Source organism: Argentina silus (assembly GCF_951799395.1).
Source record: "Argentina silus genome assembly, chromosome: 13".
Lineage (NCBI taxonomy): Eukaryota > Metazoa > Chordata > Actinopteri > Argentiniformes > Argentinidae > Argentina > Argentina silus.
Window position 1 is genome coordinate 7,999,928 of NC_139667.1, and position 18,894 is coordinate 8,018,821.

An 18,894-nucleotide genomic window follows, 5' to 3' on the forward strand; every position below is an offset into this window, starting at 1 on the left:
GACATGTCATGTCAAAGTTTCAGACCAATGAAAAAGCTGCTCTCTGCAAAGTCACAATTCTATTGGCGGAGTGAGTTTCACAGAGGAGAAAAGTTTTAGAAGTCCGGCCCATGATTTCTCTGGATTGAAATGTAAGCCTGTCTCCCCTGCCATCAGGAAACAGATCGCGAATTTGTCCTTCTTGCTACTATCGTTATCGCACCCGTGGCGGAGGGGAGGATTTCTTCTCCCTAGACAGGATTTTGGACACCAGCGAAACTGGACTCGGAACTGGACGGGAGGCGTAATTCCGATTACCCCATAATAATTTGTGGACTTAGCACAATGGGTAAGTACATATGTGAAGGTTTTGTTATCAATGATGGAGAAACATGCAGTCAGCCTGACATGATCCCCTCGTTCAAGGGAGAAATGTATAAATGCCAATTGCTCAATTTTGCTGTCACCTTATAGTTCATATTTCGAATATATTTGCGCATCAATCGGCTTTTGACAAAGGATTTTCATTGGCCATTAGTAGCCGAGGTTATTTGTAGCCATACTATAATGGTCTTACAGCATGTGGTGCTCTTAGTCAAACATATTTGTTTTCCAAATGCATTTAAAAATTAAAATGAATAATAACAATGCATTGTGCTGTACTATAAGCAAACTGGCGAGGGTGTTTTATGAGCGAAGGAAAATATGGTGGTGGGACATGTTATTCTAGTATCGTGTGCGCACTGTATTGGCATATAACAGTAGGCTATCCGCTCTTATTAACACGATAAGAGTCCTGGTTTAGGACGTATGTATCCATGATGAACATGCGCATTTCATTTTTAATCATGGGGTCGATGTTGCAGACCAGAGTCGGCTACGACCAAATTGATTACAGTCCCTCTCGCAATAGGCCTCGCAGTGATTGTTAGCTATACACTGACACTTGTGTTTCATTTTGTTGTTTTTGTATATGTTTCTATGACACCAGAGCCAGCCTTTGGGGAGGTGAACCAGCTTGGCGGTGTGTTTGTCAACGGCAGACCGCTACCTAACGCTATCCGGCTCAGGATTGTAGAGCTTGCCCAGCTGGGCATCAGGCCTTGCGACATAAGCAGACAGCTCCGGGTCTCCCACGGCTGCGTCAGCAAGATTCTGGCCCGGTACAACGAGACGGGCTCTATACTCCCGGGAGCAATCGGGGGCAGCAAGCCACGGGTCACCACGCCTACCGTGGTCAAGCATATACGGACATACAAGCAGAGGGATCCGGGCATTTTCGCCTGGGAAATTCGGGACAGGCTACTGGCTGACGGCGTTTGTGACAAGTTCAATCTACCATCTGTCAGCTCCATCAGCCGGATCCTCCGCAACAAGATTGGGAATCTCTCCCAGCAAAACCAGTATGAGGCAAGCAAACAGGCGCATCACCCACCACCACAACCTTCGCTACCATACAACCACATATACTCATATCCAACCCCCTTAGGAGCCACTGGGACCAAAGTACCAACTCCCCCTGGCATGCCCACCCTTCCCGGACACATGGCAATGCACAGGATATGGCCCTCCTCGCACTCAGTTACAGATATTCTGGGGATTCGATCAATAACAGAGCAACAAAGTAAGTAGGCCTATAGGCTACAATATTCACTTGGATGAGTGGTCAAATTGCCGAAAAAAATAGTTTTTAGGTGCATAAGTAAAGCTCAATAGAGTTTATAAGGCGTCTTGTGTGTGTGTGTGTGTGTGTGTGTGTGTGTGTGTGTGTGTGTGTGCCTACGTCACATTGTTTAGTATGTGTATTGATATCATTCATCAAGGTTTGTTGTGTGACGTTGTTCCCTTGAATAATGGGTTATATGATATCGTTTTTATTAGACTAAAATATCGGTGAGTTATGAGTTATAACAACCACAACAAACTATTGATAACTTCTGAATTACTTCTTAATAGTAAAGCATAAGATGCTCAAAAACAAGTAGGCCTGAGAGTGCGACAAATAGACTAACATTGAACTGTAACGAACCGCAAAGTACATTGGCTTTCCAGTTATTTGTAATTTGCAGGTATCGGTGCATGAGTAACGTTGTACTTCAAACGGTTGCATTAAAACAGATGGTTCAGGGCTTGCAGTAATAATTAAGGAGCGGATGTGGAATATTAGTGGGATAACGAAGGGAAGTCGCAGCGGTGAGGAGATGAACTGAAATCAAAATGAGGTGTTCAAAGCCTGCCATGTCTTGCAGCCAGACATTTTGTTCCTGCCGTGCTTAAAAATACACTGCTCTGGAAGACAGTTTCATGCCGTTTAACGCGCTTGCAGACCAGATTGGGCTAAAGCCTTGGACTATTATTTTAGTTGATGATGTTGTTACGTACGACGGCACTGTGCCCTTTTCAATTTAACAGGACTTCAGTAACTTATTTTTGTCAGTTATGACTCGACATTGAACGTAACTAGTGTTTATATTGTGACTGTAACACAAATACACTTTTGTTTTGGAAACGCACAGTAAAATATGACCTCTGATGTTGGTCGTTGTTGTGAATCTGATCTTTTGGGTCAATGTCTCTTGTAGCAGCAGGCAAAGGGTTGTCAGTTGTCCCTGTGCTTCTATCAGAACTGTCTCCGATTGCACCGTGCAGAAACATGCCCCTCTCCTCAGATCCGGGAGGCCGAGACCATTCCATGTATCAACTTCACTGAGACAATCTAAACAACAAGCTTCGCCTCTCAAAGGCAACACAGGCATTCAACGAAGCAGAAATCCCGCGGAGGAATGTGTTCTCAAAGGCTGCCTTTATAAACAATTTATGCATTTCTAAATTATTAGCAGATGTTTGCGGCAGGTTTTGAAAGCCGAAATAAGTATAACGTACACTCAATGACGTGAGGCCTTTTAGCGCCACAATAACTTCTCCGGCCTCAAGACAGGTTTTCATTAAAATATTAAATGATATGAATTTGAGTTTACACTCAAAACAGCGAATGAACACCAGGGAAAAGAACACAAAGACGACAAAGACGGCTACTAACACTTGGAAATAGGCTAACATATTGCGTTTAAATTCTGGTGATATTTCGAAAGGCACTAAATAATCAGTCCTCCCAATGGCTTACACACACACACACACACACACACACACACACACACACACACACACACACACCGTGTCATTGGCTCTTTGCGCTACGAAATTTGCACTACGTCTGCGTGCCACAGAGAATAGAAAACTAAAATGACCATTCAGGTAGGAATATAATACTAGAATTGGAAATATTTTAGGGGAAGGATTACAGGCAGTAATAGTCTACTTATTATAGGAAATACTAAAATAGACAACCTAGTAGGCCTACTGTCAAAATGGATTGCTGCAAGAACGACACATCAGTAAGGGAGACGAGAAAAAAAATCATACACTCAATGGCCTTCTCAAGTTACAACAGTGGTGGGCTTGCTGTTCCAATTGTAAACGTTGGGAACCGTGTATAATATAATATCCATCACGAACAAAAGGGAAACGGTTAAAGTAAATCTAATTTGTCCCCACAGGAAGGCGGTTGGTAGACTAAATGTTCCTGGTCATTACACGAAAGAATCATCTTACTACATTCCATTTTGCATTGAGCTTCAGTTTGATCAGAAAGCCACACACACACACACACACACACACACACACACACACACACACACACACACACACACACACACACACACACACACACACACACACAATCAGGGCAACTTTTCAGCATGTAAATACAGGAATGGCACAACACGAGTAGCCTAGGCCTTATTTAGAACTGTGTATAGACGGTGTGCACTAAAACTGTTACAAGGAAAAGCGTTAACTTTTAAGAAACCTGCCCTATGTTGGTTCAAATGTTGTTTTTTTGTTTTTGTCTGAAGTGGACAACTTTTGTTGAGGTTTTAATGTAGGCCTAGACCCGAGAGTGTGAGATGAGTGTATGGGAACAGTCGGCCTGTAGCGTGCAAGTCTTCTCTGAAAAGATTGTGCGCGGCACTTACGGATAAACATCATTTAGAACATGAAGCAAAATTGTAAAAGGATTCCTCTTATTTTCTTAGAATCCCCAACAACATCTAATCCTGTTTTATTTAAACATACATTATGCAAACTAATGAATGCATCGAATACTTAACACGCTATTCCTGGGCGTGGGCAGTACACTATGGCCCACACTGTTTGTTAGGCCTACATAGATCGAGGGCATACCTGTTATAAGCTACTTTTTCTATTAATCATGCACACATGTAGACATTGCTATTTTAGTGTTGTGAAAAAACTATTGAACCTGCAATCTCACACTCCCATCGACTGCTTTTTTAGTAATCCCTGGCCTGGTGAATATGCCTTAGCCTTTTCTGCAGCCAGTCGCTTAGTACAACATATTGGAACAATAAAACACATTTAATAAAACAACAGGATTGCTGTTTATCTTTATCGTCAGTCAAATAGTATATTTTGAAAACAAAAGGAGATAGACTTAACAAAAGAGCTTTTAATAAATTAAATAGTGCCCTAAAATATACTGTTCAGTGACAAATCTTATTTTTGCGTTTTTGCATAGTCAGATCGTTGACCAGTAAATTTTAACCAGGCAGAGGAATCAACTTATGTTGACATTGATTTACGTAATGTATCGGTTTTTCAGCGGGCAAAGAAGATTGGGAAGTATGGGCCTAAATTTAAAACAAAGACAGACCGTGTTCAAAAACAAAAAAACAAACTATTGAAGATGTATAATTGAAATGTTATTTCATTTAAAATATGTATGGTTCCATTGTCTTTAGCGGACTGCTCACAGGCAACACTTCGTGAAACAATTCTATATTGTTTGAACTTCAACGAGAGTCTAATGGACTTTACACACTTTATTTTCAACGTATGAAAACGGAATGAATTAAAGAATTAAAACATAATTATATATTTGGTCAGTAGATTTCTGTTAATGATTAGCATATACAGCCACCTTATGATTGGCACGCTGATCTATAACCTTGTGGAAGGGGACACACTTTGATGAATTCCTGGACAATTGACATCCAAGATCTGCCCACAATTAGGCTATTGAAATAATTGACTTCTTGTGTGTGCCTCTCTAACACGTTGCTCATCCTCAGAACCTTGTATCACAAAGGCTATAGGCTACATGAGAATATCTCATCATATTGGGGTTAACTTGCAAACATTTCTTAGAAATGCAGACCTGTTATGTGACGTAATGAGAGGACAATGCGTGTGCGCAAGTGTGCATGATTGAAGTACGAGAGAGTGAAAGTGAGTGTGTGGGGAGGGGGGAGGGGGAGGCAAGGGGATGGAGCGATCTATCCCCTGCAAGGTAAACCGAACTCAGTGTAACTACCGAACATCACTTGAATGGACAAGCGGACTATATATTCTTAATGCTTAATAACAAATGTAGCTATATTCCCGGATGGTTTGTTGTATGGATGCATGGTACAGCCATGGCACTGAGGACATAAGCGTGAGCAGTCCCAGATACACATTGAGACCTCAACTCGCGACCGTGATAACAGAGTGTCCAATCTCAACATTCGGAACTCATTCATCAAATACTGTTTAATATATAGATCATGACTCACTGGAGGCAAATGATCCAGAATAATGGATATGGCATGAAATTAATATATGGGCCCTTGAAGGTAAATACATTCTCAAGCAAAAGCCAGAACTGTTAAAACAATTCAGACCTTAAAATGGCAAATATTTCAGAAATGTCCAACATTGAGTTTAATCAGTATGAAAAACATATTGTCTCAAAGTTTGGGAAACATTATTGAAGTCTTAATTTCGATGCGCTATTGGCAATTTAACACCGAGGAACTTCAAAAATGTATAGAAACGAAATGTGGATTATGAAAGTATGCCTGTTCTTTAAACTATTTTCATTTGTCACGTTTAACTTCATGAAAATAGAACATCTAGCCTACGCCCCAGTCTATGGTAGATAATGGCTTTCTCAGTGGTCTATGTCCTCCTGGGACTTCGTCTAGATGTAAATCCTTTCAAAATGCTGGGGGTTCATATTCTATATTTTCAAAGCTCTTAGGCTATAGGGCCTACTCGCTGTTTCTGTGTCTCGCTCTCTTTTACACACATCTCTCTCTCTCACACACACACACACACACACACACACACACACACACACACACACACACACACACACACACACACACACACACACACACACACACTATTGTGGCGACTATAAGAGGGAGTCAGGATTTCCAAAAAGAGTGATGCTGAAGGTCAATTGCTGAGTGATTGGCTGTCCATTCATTCCCGTTTGTAAAATAGCGGTTTGACCTTTTTTTTTTATTTATTTTTTTATAATCCCGGTAGACTAAAGGACAACGAAGAAAAAAAGTCCCAATATTAATAATAAAGCGACACAAAAACCAAACCACAAAAGCGTCTAAAATACCCTAATAAAATATGTAAAATGTGTTCAAAATAAGTAGGCTAAGTACAATGAAGTATATATCTTTGGTTTAGGCTACTACTGGAAGTGCATGATGTGCTGTTAACTGTATATGAGTAATCCCAGCAAACCATACATGCGCCTATATGGCTGTATCATGTCACTCTTTGGAAGAATTGGATCATTAAATTTCGATTTAAGGTAACTGCACGCACGAACATAAACAGGGCCGGCGGCTCGGATGTGATGTTTAAATGTCTTTCTTCCGTTCCTGTTCTCAATAGGGTTGTTTTTATCAGACAGGTCATTACTTAACTGATGACAATTCACTTGTTTTAACTGACATTTTGATCAGTTTGGAATGGTTGCTGCATGTTCAACATTATTACAGAATAATGCAGTATCATATTTCCAGGAAAACTTACGAAAGCAGTAGGCCAGCCATTTATAATAGCCAGTTATTCCCTTTGTGCGGCATTATGTATGAACTATTCATATTTTACCAATCCCCAAGTGTATTCAGGGGCCCTAATTCATATTCCATTGTGTTTATCCATCAAATAAGATCGAATATTTATGTGAGCTATGTCCATACATCTATCTCAGATAAGTCATTAACGGCAATAAAGAATGTCATATCATATCGCTTATATTATCAAAATCAATAGTAAATTGCTCGAGAACGTGATGCAAAAACGCCGAGAAATAGAGCGTTGTTTTCCGTATATTCACGTTTAATATCTTTCAGTCGATTTCATTGAGGGGAAAAAACTAAGAGAAGACGAAAACGATTTTGTCATGTATTTTTGTTTATAAAAAATATTAAATGCCCGCTACACTAAAGATAAAAGTATGGTTTGGTATTTACTTACTTTCAACACGGTATACTGTTTTATCGGAATTAATTAATTGAAAAACACATGAAATTAAAAAAAAAGTACAATAGAAAAGTGTTGATATGACAGAAATTAAATAAACTTAAACGTCATTACGCAGGCCCACGGCATTTTGTTTAGCCTATGTAATGAGCATAATCGTTAAAAAGGCATGATGAAGGACACTACTCTACCACCAACGGCACAGTAATGGACTAATATCAAGGCCTTTTCATCTCCGTCGAGCTTATTTGTTAGGGAAATGTAAATAGACATATTGGGTCTTTAAGTCGAGCCAATCCAGGGCAAATAAGACACAGGAAAAAGAGAGCTCATCTGCTGAAGCCATTCTCAATAGTCATTTAGACCACCCAGGGATAGCATATCTGACTCTATATGTTGAAACAATTGAGTAAATTCCTGAAGTTATGTTTTGTTACTTTGCCAAAAAAAGTTACCTCAGGCTTCACCCTCCATACTTTCCTTTGCCTTTTGCTTTTTAACGTTCTGTTATATCTCATCTCTTCTTCTGCCCACTTATTAAACCCTTAACGTCTCCCAAGCAACCACTATCTTGCGGTGCCCCCCTGTTCACCCTCTATCTCATCATCTGACCTGATATCTTCATGTGCCTCTACTGTTTTTTCGCCCTCACCTCAACTTTCACTCCTCCTGCTCCTCCTCTCTCTGCCAACTCGGCTCTCCCTACTCCACCTCTTCCACCTTCCCTGGCTGCACTAAACTCATCCCTACATTCCTTTTGTCTCTCTCTAATCCTTTTTTCTCACCCGTTCACTCCGCTTTCTCTCTCCCCTCTGACACAGATGCCGAATGGATTGCCCACAGTGAACAGTTATGTCACAGCGCCCAGCATCCCTCCCTACCACCCTCCCACCCAAGTGTTGCCCTACATGGGGTACAGCGCCACCACGTTGGCCTATGTGACCGGTCCCACATGGCAGCCACCCAGTGGCAGTGCTCTATCTCCCCACAGCTGTGACATCGCCGCCCTGCTGGCCTTCAAGAGTATGACAGCCAGCCGTGACGCCATTCATCCAGTCACTGCCTCAGCACTATAAACTGCAAATGGGTGGGCAGAGCGAGGAGGGAGACGGGGAGCAGGAGAGAGGAGACATGAGTCTTCCCTCCCCCGTGTGAGCTCATAACCATCACCTCTTCTGTATTTATATGAAGGACCTGACAAAGGACCCATATCAGTTATCTTCCACATCCATGACATGGTGTGAAGATCTCAACTTAACACCAGCTTAACACATAATTACAGAAAAGCCATGGGGCGGGAAAGGCTTACTATTCACAGACTCAGTCTGTTGCCCAGCAGAAATCACAGGACAGGTGCATTGAAGGACCGGTATGACTGCTTCTCACTCTCACATCATGGGTACATCCCTCATCAAAAGCTTGCCTCAATTTCATTTCTGCAAACTTCTATGCAAATGTTTTTAGGGGAAAAGGGGTAAAGTAAGATGGCTAATAGGCAATCACAATGACGAATGAGGAAACAGTTTGCATTTAAGTGTTTCAGGGTGTTATCAATTGCCATTGTTTTTTATGTTTGTATTTGCTTTCTGTTTGTTATGTTTTCATAAAGCAACAATCTTATTGAGCATCGTTTTTTTCACTTCCCTTGAAATGTATGCAAGAGCTCCTGGGAGAAGTTATATTGTTTATTTATTAGACTAAGGTACATTGAACGAAATGCAATTAATTAACAACCTAGGGACACAACAGAGACAGTATGGGATATTCCACGAACATTTAGACAACTTTAGCATTTGTCTTCCTTCATGTTTGAGACTACATTCATGAACGGTTAAGCTGCACAGTTCTAAACGTTGCACAATGAAATTGAATGTATCTTATTAAATTGTTTGATGGTAATTATTTTTTCTGAATCTAGCGGTTGTTTGAGACACTATAGAAGCCTTAGAAACAGGTCAACAATGTGATGGTGAATGGTGACCAAACAAAACACATTTAAATGTCACACGCATCTATGCGTCATTTGAATTTCTCTTTGATGATCCTGATATCATAGCCTACGGTTGTGAATTCCCAAAATTTCAGAAACAACAACAGAGGTTATGGTCAGCGAATTTGCTTTAGATTGTTGCTAGGGTCAGAAAGTCAGAAAATCTATAATGACCAAAGTATATATGCATCGACTTTTTATTAATTATTGCTGCTTAATACTGACCTCGTATTCGATTGACACGAGGTGAGAAGAGAAGGAGCACACCTCGCTCTAACGTGCATCTTACAAAAGGGGTGTAGGATCGATTAACAGTATAAAGTATCCTCCTTGAATTAAGGCGGCATGAAATGCCGCCTATTCAGGCTATAATGACCCCGTGTAAATTGGCCTACGAAAGTTGTCGGTTTACACATCCCGTACTTTCCAATTACGCGCGCGTCGCCGTATCAATTACGGTGTTCTAATTCTGTCTATCGAATGACATATTTAGACTTGTTCTTAAAAATGTTAAAGTCATACGAATATCTACAGATAAAAAAGGAAATGTGTGTAAATATATTATTATGACATTTTACACCAGCATGTTCCCTCATGCACTGTAGTCAACAGATCGTCTATTCAAGTTCAATCACCATTGAGCTTCAGCAGGGGTCCAAATAATGTGGCGCATAAAAAGGGAAACCACACCAACACCATCCGAATGTCTCTCTAACCAGTCGATATCTTTTTTTTTTTTTTTTTTTTTACAATGTAACCATTTATTCAGCTATAGAGTAGTGGTTATGCAGTACACAAATACATCGTAGACAAAGCCTAAATGTGCTCCAACAAGTTTTGTCTAGAAGTGTAGTAGAGAGATGTTTTGGAGTAAACACCACACTCCGAGAGTTGTGACAGAGACAGAGCTCATTTGACTGTGGTCTACAAGGTCACCTGGCATCTGACCTGGTGTGTGTACACTCATTAAGTCCTGTGCAAACAGGGCAGCAGCACGGGGCTGAGGTTGAGGAGAGCTGGATAAAACTCGGCTGCTCTTTTACATAGCCCTCACTACCCACATAAATATCCATATAGGTAAAGGGAAGGGTGCGAGGCAGCCCAGCCATTGGCCCCAAGAGTCCCCCATCTCTCCCATGTTGCAGCATAAACATTCCTCCCTGTGCAGGGCCTGATTTGACTTGGAAAACACTCACCCCCGCATCCAGTGGTCACGGACCGTTGCTCATGGATCGTAGTGTTTTTTTGACTGTATGTGAACCACATCAGAGAGCTTCACTGAGGTGATTTTCCACCTCTCCTTATAACCCATACCATCCATCACATAATGATAATAATAATAATACCAAGAAGAAGAATAAGAAGAATCAACTCTCCATTGTGCTCAAAGTGAAGACATGAGGTATAAGAAGTCATTGCCTGCCCTCTGGTTCTGCTGTTTACCGACAATACTAACTTACTGCATCACCTCAAACAGTAGCATTATTTTCAACTGAAGTAGGCCTATATCACCATTAGGCCTGTTCATGTCTTTTTACTTAAACAAATTAAACAGGGATTTGATTATGTTAAATGTCGCCAGCGTTTTTTAGTAAGTGTGTGTGTAGACAGTATGTTTGTAAACAAGTGAAATTGTTTCCTATTGGCCTAATAATCTGGGCCGCAATAGTCTAATGTAGGTCAGCATTATAGTGAGGTCTGAAGACGCAGTTTTATGAATAGCAGAAAACATATGCTTCTAATTAATGATGTTGAGTCTGACTCAAATGTCATATGGTTATCTTTACTTCACTCCATGCAATCAGAAACAAGACAAGCTGTACCAAAGTAACACCGAGCAGGGAACACACAACTACTGGAATACATGAGTTAGGTGTGTTCTTGCTCAGTTGTAATTTTTCAAAGGATGGTGACAACAGCCAGATTGTTTTCTGAATGTCTTAAAACAGCAGGTTTTAACACACAGGTGAGTAAATCCTGTAAAAATGTTTTCTGGGAAACCATTGCATGTCTGGTGCCATGCCTATGTCTGTGGGGCAGGTAACCACCATGTTCAATCATGCCAGCTGCTAGGAAAACTAGAATCATACTCAAAAGCATATCTTTTGATAAATGGTCTTGAATATACATGTATTAATCTTTCATTGTGCTCTACAATCCACGGTGGCTTGCTAGAAAAAGAAGAAGGCTGTTGTGCCATGAATTCATGGCTGTCAAAGGCTAGCCAGCCAGGGATTAGAAATATATAATTAGGGAGAGAGAGAGAGAGACATACATACATGCATACATACATACATACATACATACATACATACATACTGTGAGAAATGAGAGGCCAGAAAGTTTGGTCTATGTTCAGTAAGGGGGGAAGGTATTAAGATGAGTTGAATTGTGTTGCCATGCTATACGCCAGTGTATGAAGCACGTTGTAAGAACTCGAGACACAAACAAACACATGCATTCAACACTCCATTATGGAGCGGACAGGTTAAGCGTTTACAATTCCATCAATCCACGAGTGTCTGTTGTTCAGTCTATCACCGTGGGCCTCAAGGCAAACCGGCAGCCTTTCCATCTTGGCAGAGAGCAACTCACACATTAATGATGACTGTCAAATGGAAACTTGACTAAACATAACCTGAAGTTGACTGCCAGACGGGGAGAGAGGGAGAGAGTGGGGGAGAGAAAGGGAGAGAGAGGGGGGGGGGGAGGGAGAGAGAGAGGGGAGAGCTGAGCAGAGGCAGGTATGATTTCCTGCACAAAGTCTGGGCTGGGCCACAGGTGTGTGTGTGTGTGTGTGTGTGTGTGTGTGTGTGTGTGTGTGTGTGTGTGTGTGTGTGTTTGTGTAAGAGATAGTGAGGCAGAGTGAGAGTGTGGTAGCCTCCAGTCCTCCCTCACATACTTGAATTAGTTTAGCGTGTTATTTTAGCTTGTGCTAAGCTATGCTGAGGCCCTGAATGAGCAGCGGCCCTGCATGAGGAGATGGCATACACTCAGCTCCGATGGCCGAGAGGCATTAACAGAAGAGTAGGCTCTAGTGGGATAGGAGGAAGAGGAAGAGTGAATGTGGCCAATGCGAGCGTGGCGACGATCAAATCTCGCAACCCACCCGCACGCACGGACACACGCACCCATGCACCACTGCGCGCACACGAGAGAGATCGCTTGAGAGCGCTCAAGTTCAATGTGCTTTTAATTAATATGTTACTGTTACAGACAAGCATGTTGCTCCATAGGCACTTTAAGATCTTCAGTGAAAAAGTAAATTATTTGTAATAATTTCTACATTTCTAAACAAACTATTTCTATTAAGTTCGTTCCTTAAACATAACATGACAGGTATTAAGATGTGGACTCATTAAGATGTGAACTTCACATAAACCCGTAAAATACCAAAATAAAATGTCCCTTCATGAAATGTCAAAATGTGTGTGTGTGTGTGTGTGTGTGCGTGCGTGCGTGCGTGCGTGCGTGTAATCTGGCCGTTAGGGCGTGGAACTCTGCTGTGGTTGTGGTGTGTCTGTTCAGTACATCTGTGATGTTTTGTATTGGACATCAAACCCCTTCATAGTACATGATGAGTAGGTTTACATTAACTTCAGGCGGTTAGGGTGTTCGGGGGGATGTTTCATGTGTCCATGCAATGAGGATTTATGGAGAGGTTTTATGGTGCAGATGTGTATGCCAGTCGTGTGGTACAGGCAGGATATGGGTATAGAGAGTGTAGCATGTAGGGAGGTGTAATAGAATGTAATCATTTGGAGACTTTGTTGGACTATGGCATAGAAAGGATGAATGGGCTGTTGAGAGTATGTCATGTGGGTGATAGATCATTCAGTGTATTGTGTGTGTGTTGTAGTACTACGTGTGTTAGGAGTATAACTATGGGACGGATGTTGGCTGGATGTTGGCTGGATGTTGGCTGGATGTTGGCTGGATGTTGGCTGGATCAGTCTGTTGGATGTCAATGTTGGGTCTGGTTGTTGGGTCTGGTTGTTGGGTCTGGTTGTTGGGTCTGGTTGTTGGGTCTGGTTGTTGAGTCTGGTTGTTGGGTCCTTTAGGCTATAGGACTGAGGACCCCTCAGACAGTGTGGTGAGCTTTACATCACCAGTTCTGCTGTAGCCAACCAGACACATATTCATACACCAGCAACATCACTGCCCCACCTATACACCCAGGAAGAGGAGAAAAACACTGTGAATGTAGTCGCCAGACTGATTTTCAGATGGACATCGTATGTATTGACTATATCAAAACAATGGAAAGTTAACTATTGCCAATGCCGACCTCCAGACTAATATACCATATTATACCTCCATTCAATTAAGGGATTATTCCCAAACCAACCATCACATTTTCGTGAGACATAAATATGTAGATTTCTTAATTATCTAGTGTGCACCACTGAGGAAATGGAGAGAAAGTGTATCAAATAGTTTGAAAAACTCACCTGGTCCAAGTCTCATGATCTTGGGAACCAATCCCTTGTACAGCGCCAAGTATCTACAGAAACGGTAAAAAAGAAAATATGACTCTTTAGCAAACTGATGCATCCTCAATCATCAGAACATCTCAAAAGTTAGAACTGGAATCAAGTCTTACTTCTTTTTTTATATATATATATATATATATGTATATATGTTTTTATGTTTTTAGGGCATTGCTGCTATTGGGATAGAGATAGTAGAGATTGACAGGAAGGATGGGTGAGAGAGGAGGGATGACATGCTGCAGGATATGATGATGGCCGGAATCGAACCAGGGACCTTGCGATGATATGGTACGCGCCTTAGTGTGCTACACCACTGAACGCAGGGGTGGGAATACAAATGTAGGGCACAGAATGGATATATTCCTGTATGGTATGTGTGTGTATGTGTGCTGTGCGGTATGCCTGCATGTATGTGTGTGTGATTCCGTGTGTTGGCAGCATTGGGGTTTGTAGAGGCGACTGACTGCCTGCTAGTCTCTCTCCTAGGTCAGGTATTTACAGAGAGGTCTAATGGCCACTGGTGGGGTGTGTACCTGCCCTAATGCGTTCAAGGTGATCAGAGGCTGTCAGCCTCCGCCTAGCGGTCCCCCGTCCCCCCATCCCACCCCCCGCCACTGATGGCGTTAATAAGGCTCGACCCACTTCCTCCCTGCCCCTCTGTCTGATTAGATTGACCTGCCGAGCGCCGTGCGGCTCGTTAGGACCTGCTTAACGACGTCTCCCATAGGGACCACTAATTAGCTGGGACTGTGTTGTGTTAAAGCACGGGACTGGATGGGGTGGAGGGGGCACCCTCTCTGCACCCCTGGAAAAGAAAAGGCTTCAGTGGCGCTCCTGCAGCAGCCCAGCCCCCTAGGCCCCTAAGTCTACTAACGACAAATGTCTCTGTGCTCCTCCAGCAGTTTACATGGGGGGGGCGCTGCTGCTGTCATAAAACCACACAATCTCTGGGCTAATCCTTCATTGAAACCAGTCATGCTGATCAACGCCTGTATCAATCCTACAGAATAGTAGCCATAGGCCTTTGATGCCTTTCAGCCCACACAATGGAACATAGTCTTGTAAGAACTCATACTGAATTATAGCTACCCCTGCCTTGCTTGAATGTAACCCTACATGTAACCTCGTGCCATACACCCCCCCCCCCCCCCCCCTCCACCCCGTGCTCATACCCTTCCTCCCGGTAAACCACGCCCATGGTCTGGAAGCAAGTCCGGTACTTGATCTCTCCTGGGACTGGCTGGGGGCCCTGGATGCGGCTCTTGGCCACGTCGAAGGGAATGTTCACACAGGAGGCGATGGTTCCTGACAGCAAGCCGATGACAACCTTTCTCAGGAACTCCAGACGTGGGTCCTGGCAGGTCAGACAGGAGAGGAGAGGAGAGGAGAGGAGAGGAGAGGAGAGGAGGAGAGGAGAGAGAGGGATATTCAGAGTAGAGACAGAACCGAGGCCTTTATGAGTGTAGCTGCATCTGTCGACGTCTCTCATATATCTGCCAGCTAGCTCCTTTTATAGGGAATATTCTAGGAGAAGAAGATCCATGCTGACAATCTTTTTGCGATGTATAAAAACATTAAAACGAAAAGAAAAGCCAGAGAGACAGATACAAGTGATAAGGGGAAAGTCGACATACAAGTTTGATCAAGACGGTCTGTTAGAGAGAGAGAGAGAGAGAGTGAGAGAGTGAGAGATAGAAAGAAAGTTCTGTGTGTGCGCATGCGCACTTGTGTTTGTGTGTGTGTGAGAGTGAGTGAGAATGAGAGAGAGAAAAGGAGAGAGGGAAAAAGAGAAAGAGAGGGAGAGAAAGAGCATGAGGGCTTGTGCATATGATTGCAAAGCTGGCATGAAAGCCCTGATCATTTTATGGTAGCGGGGGGCAGATTAGTGCTTCCTGGCTGCGGTGCGGCCCTCTGATTGGCTGAGCTGAAGCACATGTTCTTGGGGGGAGCTCGGGGAGAGGATTTATAAACAGGGTTCATGCAGGCAGACTGGGGAGGCATATGGGGACAATTTGGGTAATTGGGCTGTGACTCGGTATTACTATACCAAAGAAGCCCAGACTCAGAGAGCTCTGACAACTAATTGGCCAGGAGATTTTTTACAAATGACAGCAAGCCAAGATGGTCCGGGCCTTTCTCAAAGCACTGGACACCCTGAGCGGTGAGGGATATCCACATCCAACCCGCTTTCTTTAGTGGGAGTGTGTGTGTGTGTGTGTGTGTGGGGGGGGGGGGGGGCTAACATAGCCCTGGCCCCCTCCCTCCTCCGTATGTACACCCACCTACCCACCAACCAACTTCCTCACAGCCTGTAAGCAAACACTCACTTCCACTCACGCTTTCAGTTCTGATGGCGTTGTTGGTGTTGTCAGCTCGCTCTCTGCCATTCAGGTGGAGAAGCGAGAGAGGCCGGAACGTGGCACGCTGGATTTGACTAGCGACACGTCTGAGTTGCGAGCTCATCGCTCACTTGCTGACAAAAGGCTTCGGAGAGATTCAATCATCAGCCTAGCCTGCATGAGTCTGTCTGCCAGAGCTGGCAATATTTATTTTCTCCTACGCACAATGGTGTGAGTCTCTCTCTCTCTCTCTCTCTCTCTCTCGCTCTCTCAATAGGCTGTACTCCACCTAGACATTCAATGACGGGCTCTCCCTACACGAACACTCTCAAAGGCAATGTCTAAAAAAACAACCTTATTTGTATCATTTTTCCTTTATGACTAGTTCGTTCCAGCTGATGAATCATAACGGCCAGCTACTCTGTAAGTGACCATACTTAACTGGGTAGATGGAATGGAATTATAGAGAGGTTCAGTTGGGGCTTCCACTGTAACCCCTCCACCCTCCTGAAATAATACCATTGTCTGCTTCCAATTAGTCCATTGGAGTTAATCTAATGCTCCAGTTTATACATGTGGAGCTGGCGTATGGTAACGTTTCCATTAAACAAAATTAACTTTTGTTTGGGAATCGGGCCCTGCCGGATGTGTAATCTGAACCATTGAGGATGTTATGGGGAGCAAACAGAGGAGGTATTAGTGGGACTGATCTTTCCAGCTCCTCTCTGATTTTTCTTCCCCCTACACTGCACTGGAGTACTTAAGGCTAACCAATCCTACTTGTCAAAACCATGCTATTTTCACAGGCTAAGTGGTCAAGAGTAGATCCAATTATATCTCACTGTACACTGAGGCTGCTTGAGAGATTTAGTTTTTTATCATCAGGGCAGTGCCTGAAACTTAAACTGGACCTGTAGTTAGAACGAATATACTGTATACGGACGAGTGGCTGGTCTATGTGGTGTCAGAATAGAACCTGGAGGGGTCCAACCAAACCGGACCGGATAGCAGAGGACAGCAGAGACAGAGAAAAACACATCAACCCATATACACATTCAACCATATACACATTCAACCATATACACATTCAACCATATACACATTCAACCATATACTGGAGATACCTGGTTGGCAGGAATGGCATCCTTCACGTTGAAGTAGAAACCAAAGTAGATCATGTTAAACACACCATGGCGGCCCAGGGTTGACGTTAACCCTTTGTTCAGTCCTCGGAGGCCTAAGCCCTGTGAATTGATGATGTGCCGTGCTTGTGCAAACGTGGAGGGCTGCTGTATGGGGCAAAGTCATTAAGATCAACAGATGTCAACAATGACAAAGCACAAGGTGGAGCCAACTGGGATTACTATCAGACCACAAAACCTATATTGGCCTATAACGACTCCCAATGAGAGAAAAAACTGAGACACACACACACACACACACACACACACACACACACACACACACACAGGGTATATCTCTTACCACTTTGAAAGCATCTCTGTTGGCTTGTAGACTGACTTTCACCACTTCGAAGGGATTGACCACCAGGGCTTCAGTCAGCCCTGAGCCCAGCCCTGCCACAGACAATGCCTAAGGGGGAAGAGAGAGAGAGAGAGAGAGGGAGAGACGGAGACAGTCAATCAGAGTAAGAGACAGGGTGAAAGTGAGAGGCCAAACGGGGGACGGAGGAGGAAGTGAGTCAAAGGAGTGGTCAAAAGGAGGAAAGGTGGATAAACAAGTCAGTAAAGAGGTGGACTGGACGGATGAATAATAGTTTGGTGTGGTTCACCAGCACCTACTGACGACACACTGAGTTTCTCAGAAACTTGCTGCTGCGTTTAGTTTCTCAGTCCACTTATTTTCCTAGCCTTTCTTAGTCACCTACGGAGGACGACTGTCTCTGTCATGCAGCGACAGCCATTGTTGTTGTTCTACAAATGTCAGAGAACGTATTGTAGAGAGAGAGGAGGGGAGGAAGAGGTGACTGAACGAATGAGGACAAAGTGAGAGAAGGAGAGACAGAAGTCCAAGAGGATACAAAGACAAACAGACAAAAGTCAGGTCTCTTCTCGTATGCGAGCTCTTGGAATGGTGTTACTTTCAGTTACGAGGTGAGGAGGGGCTTTTGGGGTAAAACAGTGTAGGCGTTGAAATAACATTGTTACACAATTTTCCAGGAAATAAAACCATTAAATCAATTCGACATCTCAGGTATGGGTGTGTGTGTGTGTGTGTGTTTGACATACAGTTGAGGGTGGTCAGTAGGTGTGGAGGCAGTGTGGGGGGAGGAGGAGCCCAGTGTGGTGCATGATGGTGGGGCTGTGACTGTGCGTGTGTGTGTGTGTGTGTGTGTGTGTGTGTGTGTGGTGTATGTGTGTGTGTGCATGCTCAGGGAGAGGCGTAATGGGAACACGTCAGAAACGTGTCTGTACCTCATTACTCTTCCTGCCTCTTTCTCTCTGCTGTCAGAGCCCCGGGACCCATCCTCTCAAGACATGCCTGCCACTGTTTACACAGTCATACAGTCCCTTTTTAATTTTCTTATTTGTATTATTCTGGAGTGTGCGTCCTCATTAATCACACTGAAGGTATTCAGCTGTTACTGCGCTGAATGGAGAGAGAGGGGGAGCCCTGCACCATTCAAAGCCAATCTGTAATACACCCAACACTAATGATCACACATACTGTAACCACTAACCACAGTGTTTCATATAATACCCCATGTCCTCCAGGGAGGGTG

The 18,894-nt window shown here is 43.4% G+C and overlaps 2 protein-coding genes across 3 annotated transcripts in view; one reads left to right on the forward strand and one right to left on the reverse strand.

Moving 5' to 3' along the window:
* The first annotated feature begins 172 nt into the window (after positions 1–172).
* Positions 173–8,954, forward strand: pax9 (paired box 9). 2 transcript variants are annotated; one of them, XM_083684084.1, is made up of 3 exons: positions 173–328; positions 971–1,603; positions 8,151–8,954. In XM_083684084.1, exons 1-3 carry the CDS (start codon positions 325–327, stop codon positions 8,324–8,326), a joined length of 813 nt encoding a protein of 270 aa, XP_083540210.1. In that variant the 5' UTR covers positions 173–324; the 3' UTR covers positions 8,327–8,954. The 2 variants fall into 2 exon arrangements, with proteins under 2 accessions (XP_083540210.1, XP_083540211.1); XM_083684085.1 differs by having other exon boundaries at positions 971–1,560.
* A 3,540-nt stretch (positions 8,955–12,494) lies between these two features.
* The window catches only part of slc25a21 (solute carrier family 25 member 21), a 69,506-nt gene continuing 63,106 nt past the window's right edge, over positions 12,495–18,894 (reverse strand). Inside the window, exons 7-11 of the mRNA XM_083683008.1 lie at positions 17,637–17,744; positions 17,276–17,440; positions 14,985–15,166; positions 13,771–13,823; positions 12,495–13,486 (exon numbers count right to left, since the gene is read on the reverse strand). Coding sequence (XP_083539134.1) covers positions 13,425–13,486; positions 13,771–13,823; positions 14,985–15,166; positions 17,276–17,440; positions 17,637–17,744 — 570 coding nt within the window. The 3' untranslated portion in view covers positions 12,495–13,424. The remainder of the gene's footprint in view (positions 13,487–13,770; positions 13,824–14,984; positions 15,167–17,275; positions 17,441–17,636; positions 17,745–18,894) is intronic.

Coding starts and splice junctions, on each gene's coding strand:
- pax9 (XM_083684085.1), top strand. Junction 1,561..8,150: donor TATGGCCCTCCTCGCACTCA/GTTACAGATATT, acceptor CCTCTGACACAG/ATGCCGAATGGATTGCCCAC.